General features: G+C 37.2%; 1 protein-coding gene across 5 annotated transcripts in view; it reads left to right on the forward strand.

Moving 5' to 3' along the window:
- The window catches only part of LOC113813965 (sodium- and chloride-dependent transporter XTRP3A), a 76,302-nt gene that overhangs the window by 54,267 nt on the left and 7,035 nt on the right, over nt 1-15,000 (forward strand). For 2 of the 5 annotated variants that reach the window (XM_070123223.1, XM_070123219.1), the window contains exons 2-9: nt 2,396-2,628; nt 2,868-3,107; nt 3,348-3,458; nt 5,422-5,663; nt 5,952-6,132; nt 6,701-6,902; nt 7,428-7,750; nt 9,065-9,265. In XM_070123223.1, the coding sequence (XP_069979324.1) occupies nt 2,396-2,628; nt 2,868-3,107; nt 3,348-3,458; nt 5,422-5,663; nt 5,952-6,132; nt 6,701-6,902; nt 7,428-7,750; nt 9,065-9,265 (1,733 nt within the window). Of the gene's footprint in view, nt 1-2,395; nt 2,629-2,867; nt 3,108-3,347; nt 3,459-5,421; nt 5,664-5,951; nt 6,133-6,700; nt 6,903-7,427; nt 7,751-9,064; nt 9,266-9,623; nt 9,708-13,023; nt 13,131-13,882; nt 13,910-15,000 lie in introns of those variants that run through there. The other 3 variants (XM_070123220.1, XM_070123224.1, XM_070123222.1) reach the window with 3 other exon arrangements.

Here is a 15,000-nt window from a genome sequence, read left to right on the forward strand (position 1 = left end):
ACTCACATGCCTTTCCTCGAAGGCGAACTTCCCTTGTTCAATTTCCACTTTTTATGCCTTTAAGAGTCTCTTTACTGATGACCACGTCTATAAAACCCAAAGGCAACCCAAGTGCGATCGAGTCTAAGCAAAAATAACACCAAATATCTTCGATGTTGATTTTGTGTGAGGGATGACGCAATAAGCGAAACTATTGGCTACTGCTGGAGCCCTGCAGCCAATTGCAGCCGAGACGTTGGGTAGTTTTCCATTGTGTCTCGTAGACCAAGGTTAGCCAAAGAAGCACGGGCTGCTGGTCCATTGCTCTGCCTCTTTGTGTTTGTTTATGTTCCGGTTTGTTTGTCTGGCTATCTTCCTATTTGTTTGTCTGGTTATCTTCCTATCTGTATACTCTTTTACCAGTATATCTATATACTTGATTGAAATAACACCTGCGACTCTCTGTTTGTTTATCCGTCTGCCTGTCTCTGTCTCTCTCTCTATTCTCTCCCTCTCTCCCCCCCCCTCTCTCTCTCTCCTCCCCCTCCCTCTCCGTCTCCCCCGTGCCCCTGCCCCTGCCCCTGCCCCTCGCCCTCTCTCTTCCTCTCCCTCTCTCTCTTCCTCTACCTCTCTCCTTCCCTCTCCCTCTCTCCTTCCCTCTCCCTCTCCCTCTCTTCGTCGTTAATACCTTTGTCTTTGTCCCCTGAATCAGGTAGGATACAATCTTGCCAACAATTCATTCCTGAATGCTTTCGTAACGACACTAAACAGGCTAACTACGGATTTTCCAGTTATAAAACCATCATTGCAACATTGTGATGCCATGTGATGATTATCAAATAAGCCAAACACTGTTTGCTTACAAAAAGCACAGTATAGAAAGAATTATATTACTGTAAATTCAAACGCAAACACGTTTGTATGCATATACTGTATATTCCTGTATATCTATGTCTGTCTGTCTGTTTGTCTCTGCCTCTGTTTCTCTCTCTCTCTCTACACACACACACACACATACACACACACACACACACACACACACACACACACACACACACACACACACACACACACACACACACACACTCACATATCAATATACTTATTCATGAAAGCACACGCTCAACTTCCTCAAACTTCAAAAAAGAAATGATTTTTATGGCTACTTTTAATCAGGCGAACCGCAGCAGCCTCACTTCAGGGTGCGCGGAGTAATGCGACTCTAAGATAAACATTACCTCATAGCCTTATATAACGCTACTGACCAATTAGAGGCGAACGAGCAAACCATTAATAATGTTATCCTATATGTAGGGATCATTAGGCGCAGGAGAGGGTAATTGGCTTCCGTAAATGAGAGGTTAGGAGATCGGTGGTTTGTGGGTTCGCGTAAATTGCGTAATGGGTTCATCTGTGCGCGAGTTAGCGTAATTAAATCGGATTTAAAGATATCTACGTCTGGATTTATAATTCTGAAGGTTCTCTTATTAATTGCTATGATTTTATTTTTTTATTCGGTAATGTGTGTTAATAATCACAAAACAAACAAACAAATATGTAAACAGAAATGGAATATTAAGTATATGCTAATGATGTTTAACCACAAAGACACCAAGATTAGCCATACATATTCAACAACGCAATTATATTACAAGTAGAAATACAGCATCAACGCGTGAACCGTCAAGTTGTTTTATCACTCCTCGAAGCAGTTTTCTTTGGGGGGAAAACACAATTAGGCCTAAATCTTAAGACGCCCCTCAAGGTCACGGGGTTAAGGTCAAACCAGCGACGTGAAGGAGGAGGCGCTTACGTAATGGAGCGGGTCTTTCACGGGCGGCCTGCTCCGTTTCGTCTGCTCTGGGCGGGGGCCGATCGAGGGGGAACTTCCGTGTTCGGGGAATCGGTTTAAAAGCGGTTGATAGTGTGTCTAACGTATATTTACATGCATGTACTCAACTCTTTGTTTATCTGTCTATTTCTGTCTCTGTCTGTCTGTCTGTCTGTCTCTCTTTCACACACACACACACACACACACACACACACACACACACACACACACACACACACACACACACACACACACACACACACACACACACACACACAATTCTCTCTCTCTCTCACTCTCACTCTCACTCACTCTATCTCCTTCTATGTATATATGTCTCTTTTCCCTGTCTGTCTCTGTCTCAGTCTACGTATTTGCGTCTCTTAACTTACTCTCTCTCTCTATGCATATATGTATCTCTTTTCCCTGTCTGTCTCTGTCTCTCTCTCTCTGGCACGCACCCACATCCACATTCAACCAGACACACACACACTTATTTCACAACATAATACGAATACCAACAGCAAATCCATTTAACTAAGAAAGATCAGCAGGACCGTCTCCTAACCCCAATCTCGCCCACAGGTGCCTTCCTGATCCCGTACCTGATCATGATGGTGCTGGAGGGGGCGCCGCTCTTCCTGCTGGAGCTGGGCATCGGGCAGCGGCTACGTCAGGGGTCCCTCGGGGTGTGGACCCACATCTCCCCCTGGTGGACTGGCCTGGGTGTCGCCTCCACCATCGTGTCATACCTCGTGGGGCTCTACTATAATGTTATCATTGCATGGTGCTTCTACTACCTGTTTAACTCGTTTAAGGTGAGGTGATGTTTTATGGTTATTTAATGACTTGGATGATTAATTTATGAGTCATGTGTTTTTTGGTTAAATGTGGATCCGAATGGTAATATTTTATCGCCTTGGATAAATTAGTCTCGTAGGAATGAGACAGCAAATGATTCAAAAACCTTTCGCACTGCAGGGTCCGAATCATTTTAAGCTGACATTTATTTCATCATTAAAACAGCCACGTTACCTCCCGAATTTCCCCTTTCCAGAATCCGCTCCCCTTCGGAACGTGTCCCAACGAGACGAACGTGGAACTCAATTTAACGCTCCCTGTCGAAGAATGCGAAATGTCGAGCGAAACTGCCTACTTCTGGTACAGACAGACGATCGACGCATCTCCTTCTATCGACGAAACGGGCGGCATAAAGTGGTGGATGGCTCTCTGCCTCACCCTGTCGTGGATCTTGGTCTGGGTGTGCATCATGAAGGGAATCCAGTCTTCGGGCAAGGTCAGTCAAGTTTGTTTATTCTCGTTTTGTTTGTTTGTTATTTTAAAATTAATATCGTTTTTTTATAGATTTAACGTATCCATGCTTTGTGTGTTTTGTTTTTTCCTGCAAGATGGCGTTTTAGTCTTGATAACTTTAAAGAATACAGCACTATTTCAGCGTGTAAAAATATGGTTTATATAGCTTTGCATTATTAGACATGTTTGATAAAAAAGTAATTAATCAATTTCATCTTTCCAGGTCGTTTATTTCACCGCGCTCTTCCCTTACTGCATTCTCATCATTTTCTTCGGCCGCGCTGTGACGCTGAAGGGAGCAGGAGAAGGCCTCAAGCACATGTTCACACCAGACGTAAGTCATGGAGCACAAATTGACCCCCTCCCAAGCCACAAATATTCGTAAATAATTTGATATTCAAGTCCTTACAAATATCCGCAAACTAGCGTGCGTGGACACACACACACACACACACACACACACACACACACACACACACACACACACACACACACACACACACACACACACACACACACACACACACCCACACACACACACACACACACACACACACACACAGAGAGAGAGAGAGAGAGAGAGAGAGAGAGAGAGAGAGAGAGAGAGAGAGAGAGAGAGAGAGAGAGAGAGAGAGAGAGAGAGAGAGAGAGCGTTCCCTGTATTTAACTAGACAGTTAAAGAGGTGAAGAGGTAAAGAAAGAGAGAGGAGAGGGAGAGAGAGAGAGAGAGAGAGAGAGAGAGAGAGAGAGAGAGAGAGAGAGAGAGAGAGAGAGAGAGAGAGAGAGAGAGAGAGAGAGAGAGAGAGAGAGAGAGAGAGAGAGAGAGAGATAGCGTTCCCTGTATTTAACTAGACAGTCCAGAGTTAACTGATTTTGGATAACTGGCGCTAGGTTTCAATCAACCTAATTCTGTGTAACCTTAAACTGACTCATCCTTACCTCCTAGTATCTGACCACCCGATCCATAATCCTGAATCCATTTCAATCTCGGTTCCAAAGGCAATATAGGAATACAATTTAGGCACGTAGTCCACGGGTTCTGAATTCGATGCATTTGTATGCGTGTTCTGTGAGTATGTTTCCGAATGGCCGTTGCCTATCCCAATCACGCACAGCGCTATGAATTATATTTACTTGTTGTGGGTTTGTTAGTGTGGTATGTCTGGTATTTGTATACGTGTTCCAATTACTGAGGTTGTTTTAGTCGTACATCTTATAAGGTTTGCATGACTGAAAGTCTAGCTATGAATATAGTGAGAATTTGAGGTATGGGTGCAGTTGTGTGATAAGTGTCGTTTTTTTCCTTATTCATTATTATAATAATTATTGGTATTATTAATATTATTATTATTACTATTATTATTATTCAAAATCTAGGTTGCGTGTTGTGCGAGCTCCTGATTGTAGTACAATGATCAAGTGGCATGTTTGTAAATATATATAATTCAGATATAAGTATGTAGTGGGTATTAATGATGAGAATAAATTAACATCTTGGATTGAAACCTAGTCGATTACGTATTGAATTTTGAAAAGTATAAGCTAACATCTAAAGAAATATATAAAAGTGCAGCTTGCAATCGACTAATCAACATTATACTTTTACTAAGAAATTTACTTCTAAGCTAAATATTGGAATTATAAAGGACTATAATGAATAATACCTTTCTTTTTAATCTGAAGTTCTTGTTTCTCTTTTCACCGATAAGCTTTTCAGTGTTACGAGAAATACCTGATAATGCACAGCACCCTAATTAAATGAAAAATAAAAATGATAATGACTAAAAAATAAATAATGAAATAAAGTTGAATAGTTGTTAATCTAATTATTGAATATAACATAGCAATGATGCTAATACAGGAACTTTATCCTGACAACATATTTCTAAAATATGAATGATAAATGAAAGGCGTAATTTTCTGGCTTGTTGGCGCTTTTCAGTAAAACCAAGAATACATGCATATATTTCGAGAATATAATAATTATGTTCAACGCTCTTTGGACCAGTAAAGTAGCCACTGACCAGACCACTAGTTGAGAATCTTTGGTCATGGAACACACACACACACACACACACACACACACACACACACACACACACACACACACACACACACACACACACACACACACACACACACACACACACACACACACACACACACACACACACACACACACACACACACACACACACACACACACACACACACACACACACACACACACACACCAAACAGACAACGCCTTCCATGGAGTTACCTCGACCTTACAACCAAGCCTCTCTCCACAACAGATGAGTAAATTATTAAACCCGACGGTGTGGATGGACGCTGCGTGCCAAGTCTTTTACTCCCTCGGCCTGGCTTTCGGGTCGCTTATTGCCTTCGCCTCCTACAACCCCATGAAAAACAACTGCAAGAGAGACGCCCTTTTCATGTGCTCTATCACGGTGTTCACGGCGACCTTTGCCACCATCGATATCTTCGCTGTCCTCGGGTTCAAGGCAGTGGCCAACTACGAGAAATGTATTGAGTAGTAAGTATATTTATGTCTGGGTTTAAGATTTATTTTCGGGTTTAGGAAGGATGGGAGAGGCAGAAAGACCGACCTGTTGTGATTATATTGTAATTGTTGTTACGGTGTTTAATGTTGGAAGGAATTATTTGCAATGTCGACATTGGTTCTCGTGTATTTTATTTGTTTCGTTACATTTTATTTTGCTTGTTTGTTTGTTTGTTTCTGGTCACGTGTATATGTGAAATTACGAAATAAGATATTCACCCCTTAATAGTGTTGCAACCGAAACTTTCAAACTAATTTCAGCAACATCATGAAGCTGGAGAGCATTGCCCAGCATCTACCAGAACACACTCAGAAGATCAACGTAACGATTGAGAACTACGAGGAAACGTGGAAAACTGTTCTTGGTTCGATTCAAGATTTTTATGAACAGAAAACGCATCATCATATCAAGAACTGCAGTGTTGCTGACGAACTTAATCAGGTAAAATATTTTACAATCCATCCATCCATCCATCCATTCATCCATCCATCTGTCCATCCATCCATCCATCCAACTATCTGTCCATCCATCCATTCATCCATCCATCCATCCATCCATCCATCCATCCATCCATCCATCCATCCATCCATCCATCCATCCATCCATCCATCCATCCATCCATCCATCCATCCACCCACCCACCCAAACACACACCCCCCCACCCACCCATCCACCTACCCACCTATCCATCCATCCATCCATCCATCCATCCATCCATCCATCCATCCATCCATCCATCCATCCATCCATCCATCCATCCATCCATCCATCCATCCATCTATCCATCCATCTATCCATCCATCTATCGATCAATGTATATATCAGTATCTGTCCATGTGTGATTGTGTCTGTTTGCGTTGCATGCACCCTCGGGCTTTTATGAGTGCCAGTGCCCGTGCTTTTTCTTTCTTTACTTGATATTCAAATGCTCATACTATTTCTAAAATTGTACATATAAGCATAATCAGACACAATATTCACTAGAGTTGAAAGTTCCTTCCATTTGCAGGCTGCCGAGGGAACTGGTCTTGCATTTATTGTCTTTACACAAGCCATTGTGGAATTGCCCGGAAGTAACTTCTGGTCTGTCTGCTTCTTCATGATGTTGCTGGCACTGGGTCTTGGCTCGCAGTTTGGCACCATGGAGGGCGTCATCACCAATTTGTTTGACATGAAAGTGTTTGCAAGAATACGGAAAGAAATTGTTACAGGTAAAAGCAGCAGTGGATGTAGATCTTCAATACTAACAATCTTTGACGTTCATCTAAGGCTGGTATTGATACTAGTTATTAGAGTGGTTCATTGTTTTAAATATCAGGAAAAGGAGGATGAAAAATAAAGTTTATTCACATTTTCCTACTATTATATATTTTTTGAATACTACAAATTAGTCTTGGTTATCCACATATAATTTGGATGGAATTATGTAACTGAATAATTTAATCCCATGATATAGCTTTTTAGTCCCATTACTACATTTTGACAAAACAATTTAGTTACAAGGTTAATGAATGTGCAAACAAGTCCTGTTTCACATTTGAATTTTTAAAAAAGTTAAGAAAAGAAGAAGAAATCTTTCCTTTGTCATTTTAAAAAATCTAAATGTTTAAAAAGGAGGGCAAATTACACTACCATGGTTTAGACATAACAATGAAATGATTTTGTATAAGAAATGAGAACGTGCTTTTCGTTAGTAAATGGCAGTTCAAATGACTTATTAATTGGTTTTCTTGCAGGATGTGTGTGCTTATCAGCTCTTTTGATTGGTTTGATCTTCTGCACGGGAGCTGGAGAATACTGGGTTGGCATGTTTGACACCTTCGCTGGCTCGATGGGTCTTATTGTGATTGCCTTCTTCGAAACAATTGTCATATCATATGTGTATGGCCACAAAAAATTCTCTGATGATATTGAGAAAATGATTGGTGAACGGCCAGGCATCTACTGGCAAGCTATGTGGCGTTTCATATCCCCACTCACCATCTTCTCCATTGTCGTGGCATCTGTCTACTACAGAGTCACTCATCCTCCAGATTACCCGGCTTGGAAGGCGGAGATGGTAAGTTGAAAGAAATTTAGTACCATTAAAAAACTTGCTGGTATTACATAGGTGGAAATGTATTTGGTGAAAAGATGTTACTGTAGCCAATATATTTTTTCTTTAAGTAAGGGTCATTTGAGTGTGCTCTCTGTTTAAGAAGTATAGCTGCCTTTATGTGTGTAACATTAATAGTTGAATTATGAACCCCTTTATTGTCACTGGTTTATTACAGATATTTTTCTAAAACTTTATGGGTTTTATATTGAAGTGTCCTTTTAGTTATTTTCCCTTGGCACTGCTTTCTTAGGGTACAAGTTTTTTTAGTATTATTGATGAAAATTATCTTTCACATTATATATTCAGATATCCTCAACATTTCTTCTGTATATTCAGATATATTGATTTACGTCTCACTGATATTTCAGAGTTATCTGAACTGTTTGTGATTCTAGGCAGTCAGATTAATTTAACTAATTTCAGTGTAGTGTATTTTGATTTAGTCTGTTCCCTGGTATAGTTTCCCTGGCATGAGTTGTAGAGTTAACCTGTTAAGTGTGGTAACTAAAATAGTATTTGAAAATCTAAGTGAAACACTTCAAATAATTATACTGTACATATCCTTTAAAAACCATTTATTTTTGGTGAGAGAAAAAAAAATAATGTAAAGTTCTCTTCCTGGAAACATTTTTTGGTTCTATAATTTTTCCTTTGTGTGTTGTACAGCTATCCTTCTCATAGAGTTATTTTTTCCTCCTGTATGGAACACTATTTTGTTTGTAGCCGCTGGGGATGGCATTTATGAACATGATATGGCCATTGTGAGTTTACTTTATTGATTGTCTTTGCACATTGAAGGCTCTATAAGTTACAGGCCATGAAGAAGTCAATTACTAGCTCTATCTTACCTCTTTAATCTTTTACTTATTTTTTTGGAAATATTATCTTTCATCTTATATTGCTATTAGTAATATTAGTAATGACTTTATAATATTTATAATATCTATTGTAATGATGACAGTATTGATAGCATTATTAAAAAAAAAAACATTTTTCCTGAAAACTCAAAGAAATGTGAAATCAGGTGAGATCACAAGGTCTGCTAATTGACACCTTAGTGCCTGAGCAGTTTTTTCTTTTTTTTATTTAGCAAAAAAAAAAAAAAAACAGTTTTAATTACATTAGTTTTGATGTAGCATAAGAGGAAGCAATATGTGGGTATCTTGTTAGAGAAGTGATAACACACAACCTTTTTTTCTGCTTCTTATTCTTCTTTGTATTTATTTCCTGCTAAGATGTTATCCAAACTATTCTACCAAAATGTTTCTCTTCCAGGGTAATGCAGTTAAGGAAGCATACCCAGGCTGGGCCATGTTTGTATGCCTCATGCTGCTGATGGGTGGATTCTTGCCTATCCCTATCGTGTACTTTATGCGTCGCTTCCAATGCACACGATTTGACCATGACATCCAGACAGCTTCCATCAAAAGAGTCGAGACTACAATGTCGACGCAGGGCATGATCAAGAGCGAGGAGGTAAGGCATAAAATTTAATCAGGCAGTTGTGTTTTCTGAAGTACAAATTACCTGATAAGTTTCTTTTTCTCTCTCTTAAGGTTTGTTTGTATGAGTACATTATTGTATTTCAACAATAATGTAATAACAATAATATATTCAAGGATGTTTGCATACAGAGGATAGCAGAGTATGCACATCAGTGTAATGCAGTGTTGTGCTTTTATTAGATTACTAGATGGGTTTTTGCTGATGAACAAATGTTGAAGAGTCATAAAAAATAGGCATTGGCATAGGTATTACATCATTGCAATAATGATAGAACAAAGAAAAAGATTATGACATGACAGAGGAAAGCCTCACAGATCAATTTTTCCAGATGGCCATACCAGAGAATGAACTTTTTTTCCTAGATGTAGAGGTAAATTTCTTGTTAATTAACAATTGAATTGCTTTTACATTTTTTGTTTTGTTCTTCATAACATGACCTCCATTGTCTAGAAGGAATTTAGCAGATATAAGAAACTTAGTGTAAAATAGACAACTGGGATGTAGCTTTATGAGTGTGAAACACTTGAGGTTTATACATAATATTTACAGTTATGTGTATGTGATCATTCAGGTACTGAAACATTGGTACTAAGTACTAGGAATGAAAATTATTAGACTTTGTTTATGCTCCTCAAATCCTGTCAAATCATGGAGATGTTCAGTCCATGTACATCTAATTGTTAATGATGATATATCATAGCTTAGTTGCTAAAGAAAAACATTGCAACATACATTCATCCATTGTTATGTTTTACCATATATCATGTTACAAGTAAAGTATACTCAGTCTGATTCTTAATCAGTTTTTGTGACAGTCCTCACTTGACATATTCATAAATATTCAATGAGTCATTTCTCCTCTTCACCCTAGCTTTAGAATTTGATAAATTCAGCACACAATACTTCATTAACTGGGAGTTATTAGTGTCTTTGTGTATTAGTTATCTGAGTACTGCTGTGTGATCATAACATGTCACTTTACATTAACACAATACAGCACAGCTCAACACAACACAATGTAACATAATACATCACAATGCAACACAACACACCACAACACAACACAACAAAACATAACACAACACAATGCAACACAACATAATAGAGCATAAAAAAGTGACATTTCCCCAAAAAAATTTGCACAGAGGCTATGAGGAGACAAAAATGGAATACAGAGTAGCTCCCATACAGCCACAATTATTTTATTCCTTGGTTTATGGATTATAACCTATGTCTGAAAACCTCTGAGGTGCAGTAACAAAATAGAAATGAAAATAATTAGGTGTTTTAACTTTATTTTTAGTACAGTTAATTGATTTCTGGAAACATGTAACAGGCGGTAAATTAAATAAATGAAATATTGATGACAAAACTACATCATGTCTGGAATCAGTGTTGTTTATGTGCCCACAGACAGGAATGATCTTTGATAGAACTGGCAACATAATATGCTTGAGATAAAAGGCAGATACCACAAATTTTTTTAAAGTTCAATCTGCATTTATTTTTAAGATGCTTGGCTACATTGAACATCGGCAGTAAAATAAAGTTTATTTTACATTTAGTTTTATTTTGTTCACATCAGAATCAAATCATATCTGATCAGGTGTGGCAGGAAAATATAAATTCTATTTCTCAATTATAGTTATTTTCGAAATTTGGGAAGAACAAGTGCAGTGGATCTGTAAACCAAGGAATAAAATAAATGTCACCTAACATAACACTATTATATCATGAAAATAATGCAGTATACTTTTAACTAGAAATGAAATTTGCATACAAATTAGATTATTTTCTGAACAATGGCTTAATATTAGATGTAGGAAAATGTATATGAATATCAAACTTTTTTTCTCTGTCTTTCTCTTACTGTCATATTCATACCCACTAAGAGTTGCAAAGGCACACATAAGTCTAAACAGACACAGATGTATGTAGCCATGCAACACACACAACATACACACAATATGCATAATATTACATTCAATACTCAATACATGCAGCACACATATCCTATAATATATATCATAGCTACAACACATACAGCATACACAGTACATGTAACATACAGCATACATAGCACACACAATGCACATAGCTTACAGCACATATATCATACAATACATTCAATACATACAGCACACACAAGGCACATACGAGTAGCATGTAGCACACACAACTCACACAGCATAGACAACATGCACAACACAATACACACAACAGGCATAACATACACAATACACATAATGCACTGAGTACACAGGACATGAGCATACACAGCATACAAGCACCCACAACATTCACAGCACACGCAGAACACAATATTAACACATTGCACAGAGAGCATGCTTAACACACAACATACACAAGCACACAGCACACAAAACACATACAATATGTATAGTACACCCAGCACACACACCAGATAAAACATACACAGTTACACAAAGCACATAAAAAACATATCATGTATAACACAAACAGTACACACAATACACAGCACACAAAACACACACACCATGTATAGCACACCCAGCAGACACACCACACGCAACGTACACGGCTATGCAAAGGGCATAAAAAATATATCATTCATAACACATACAGCATGCACAATACACAGTACACAAAGCACACACAGCATACATAACACCCTTGCCCCTCCACACACACTCAAATGAACACAGAAATTCATAGTTCATGCATTTATAACAGAATATAATTGTCTTCTCCCCTAAAGATAGTCTTACTTTTTCATCCTTTTGTTCTCTAGATATTTTCCCCACACTGAGTCATCCAGTTTGCTATATAATTCTAACTTACCTTGCTAACCCTTTCTTTAGGCCAATTTTCTTTCTTTGTCATTAGAATTTGCATAGTTCATGACCTTGTTTGAAAGAGATTTAATAGATTGGAGTCAGCAATTTTTCAACTATGAAATTCCCTAGGAATAAAGTTCTCTGCAAACATCCTTTGTATTTTATTTCATGTTAATTTTGTATCATGTAACATAGATGTAAGTTGCCTTTATATTACAAGAAAGAGTTTCGATTATTTTTCTCGTTCAGGGAATTTTACTTGCTTTTATGGATCAAAGATTTAGAAATACTTTGAACCTCTATTTCCTCCCAAATGTTATTTAAGTTTTTATGAAAGGCCAAGCAGGAATAGTTGTGAGTGAACATTTACTGGTTATTTTTGGCCAGTATTTATTTATTTATTTTTTTTTTTCTAAGACATGTAATGATTATATTCTAAATTTGTCATGATGCAATGTACGATCAATAATCATAGATAATTTCTTTCTTTTTTTACTGTCATTTTGCTAAGCATCCTTAACTATCCTCTTTGTTATTATTTATATATAATTTTTTTTCACCCAATGAGTAGCAATAAGGAAAAGAGGTATTAAGCCATTATTTGTAAGAGAAAAGGCCAAAATAAGAGTATGTCAGGTTCAGTAATAGCAAAAAGAAGAGATTATCAGCTAAACCGCAAGGCAGTGATAACTGTAAAGAATTGGCTTTAGCAGTAAAATATGGAGGTTGCTTTCCAATTTAAATTAATTCCGAATAAGTTAGAAAATGAAAATGAATTAAGATTAGATCTATAGGTTATTTAAGGTAGATATCACTCCCTTCTCAACCCCATAAAGGAAAATGAAACCTCAACAGTGGAAAGAAAGCGTTCAAGTAGTTCATGTAGTTCGCGTCGACTCTCTCTTACAGCCAATGCCACGAAGTGACACTTCAGATAGCGAGTGGACAAGACTCTTCATTGATAGGGTAGACTCTTCGGACAACCTTGATGACAATCTCTAAACAGAGAGGTTGAGGTGTGTAGGGAAGTCGAGAATAGTAGAGATAATAACACTATAGCTCTTAGCTGTTAACTACATCAAGCTGTGTCCCAGTAGGTGACGTTCTGAGTTTGCAACCAGCCAGTCTGTAACAACCATTCTATTTTCACTGAAGGCATAATAATTCAACCAGTTGTTTTAACCAACATAGAAAGTGTGTTTGGAGATTGGCTGTGTTATTTAACTTGGTCCATCACAGTGAACCAAACCATAGAGGCAGTGTTTGCTTTGACATTAATCATAGATGAAGATTTCTGCCATTTTCCCTCATAGACATGGAGAAGCATTGTGCGAAAGGTCTTTGAAATATTTTAGTAGGCTAATTAAAGGTTTTTGGTATTTTCAGGCTTTGAATTAACTGTTTTATATATCTACTAATAAGTAATATCCATGATATGCTTTTTTAATAACATGTGGAACTTATAATAATTACAGTATGAGTTGATCATACGTCATCACATATGAAATGTGTATGTATATGTTTTGGCAATTTTTGGAGTGCATTTGTAAGATGTTGTTCCTTTTTTCTGTGGTGTATTTGGAGAATGTTATTTAGAAGGGAATGAACTTGTGTGAAAATATTTTATTTATATATTATATTAATTCATTAGGGGTATATGTGGACCACTTCTCTGTCCATATATAGTACATTATTATGACAGAAGCTGTGTTATTGCTGATTATTGTTAGATTACAGTTTAACATATCTGTGCTATTATTGCAACCAGACAACTTCTTAACTTTGGAAAAGTAAGATATGTAAGTAGCATGGAATATGATCATGTTCATGTGTGTATTGTGAAAACCAATAGAAAATTTTGGTTGCTTACCTAGCTTCAAAAACTGGCAATGGAATACCACACTTCTTTTGACAATTACATTGATTGTCAAGAAATTTTATTTTCAGCATTAAGTATCTATATTTACTTACCTTTCAGTTGAATGATGGGAGCCCTTACATACTGTCTTATACTTAAACTTACTTACATTTACATGAAAAATTCTCTGTTTCACTGGATTGTTAGTAGATTAATTCTGGGATTGACTTAATCAATTTGAAGGCATATTGGTGCTGTCCCTTGCATTACTATAAATGTTTCTGATGTTTATTTTTTCTTCATCCTCATTTAGGAATGATTGTTGGCAGTTGCTAATTCAGTGCATAAATTTCCAAATTAAAATTTTGTAGAATCCCTGGATTTTCTTAAGATATACATGTAGTATTTGCAATGTATTTATGTTTTCTTTAAATTAATATGATATAACAATTATTAATCAGTATCCAATTACTACATGCATGTTGAAAATATACCCACCTTTGCAAAGTTGACCCAGAAAGTTAATTTGCAGTAATTCTTAGCCAAGATGCTGCAAATAACCCAGTAGAAGGTTTGGAAAACCTAGCAAGATATTTAAATGTCAGTAATGATAAACTACTTAAAATATTTCATTGTACTATATTATTTTAGTATAACATGTATGAGGGTAAGCATCATTATCATTATTATTTTTCTTCCAATTTTACTTCAGCATCAGCGGTATGCACAGCCTCTAAACATGCTGTGTTTTTGCCACTGGCTGTTTGGTGTAGGCAAGAATTATGATATTGAGGTAAACTCATGTTCTATGGTGCCTCACATTCAAGCAGTTGCTTTCTCACATGCACTGAAATGAGCACGTTGAACCGTGAATTTAGATCTGTCATTTTTATTATTAATGCACCAAATATCATACTGAAGTCCTGATAAGATGATTATCTTAATGGATGAATAGGCTGAAAAATAATATTGAAATGTGTTTGAAATGTCAGTAAGCTTACATGATAAATTTAGTTGTTAACATTCAA

This window comes from Penaeus vannamei, chromosome 1 (genome assembly GCF_042767895.1).
Source record: "Penaeus vannamei isolate JL-2024 chromosome 1, ASM4276789v1, whole genome shotgun sequence".
Lineage (NCBI taxonomy): Eukaryota > Metazoa > Arthropoda > Malacostraca > Decapoda > Penaeidae > Penaeus > Penaeus vannamei.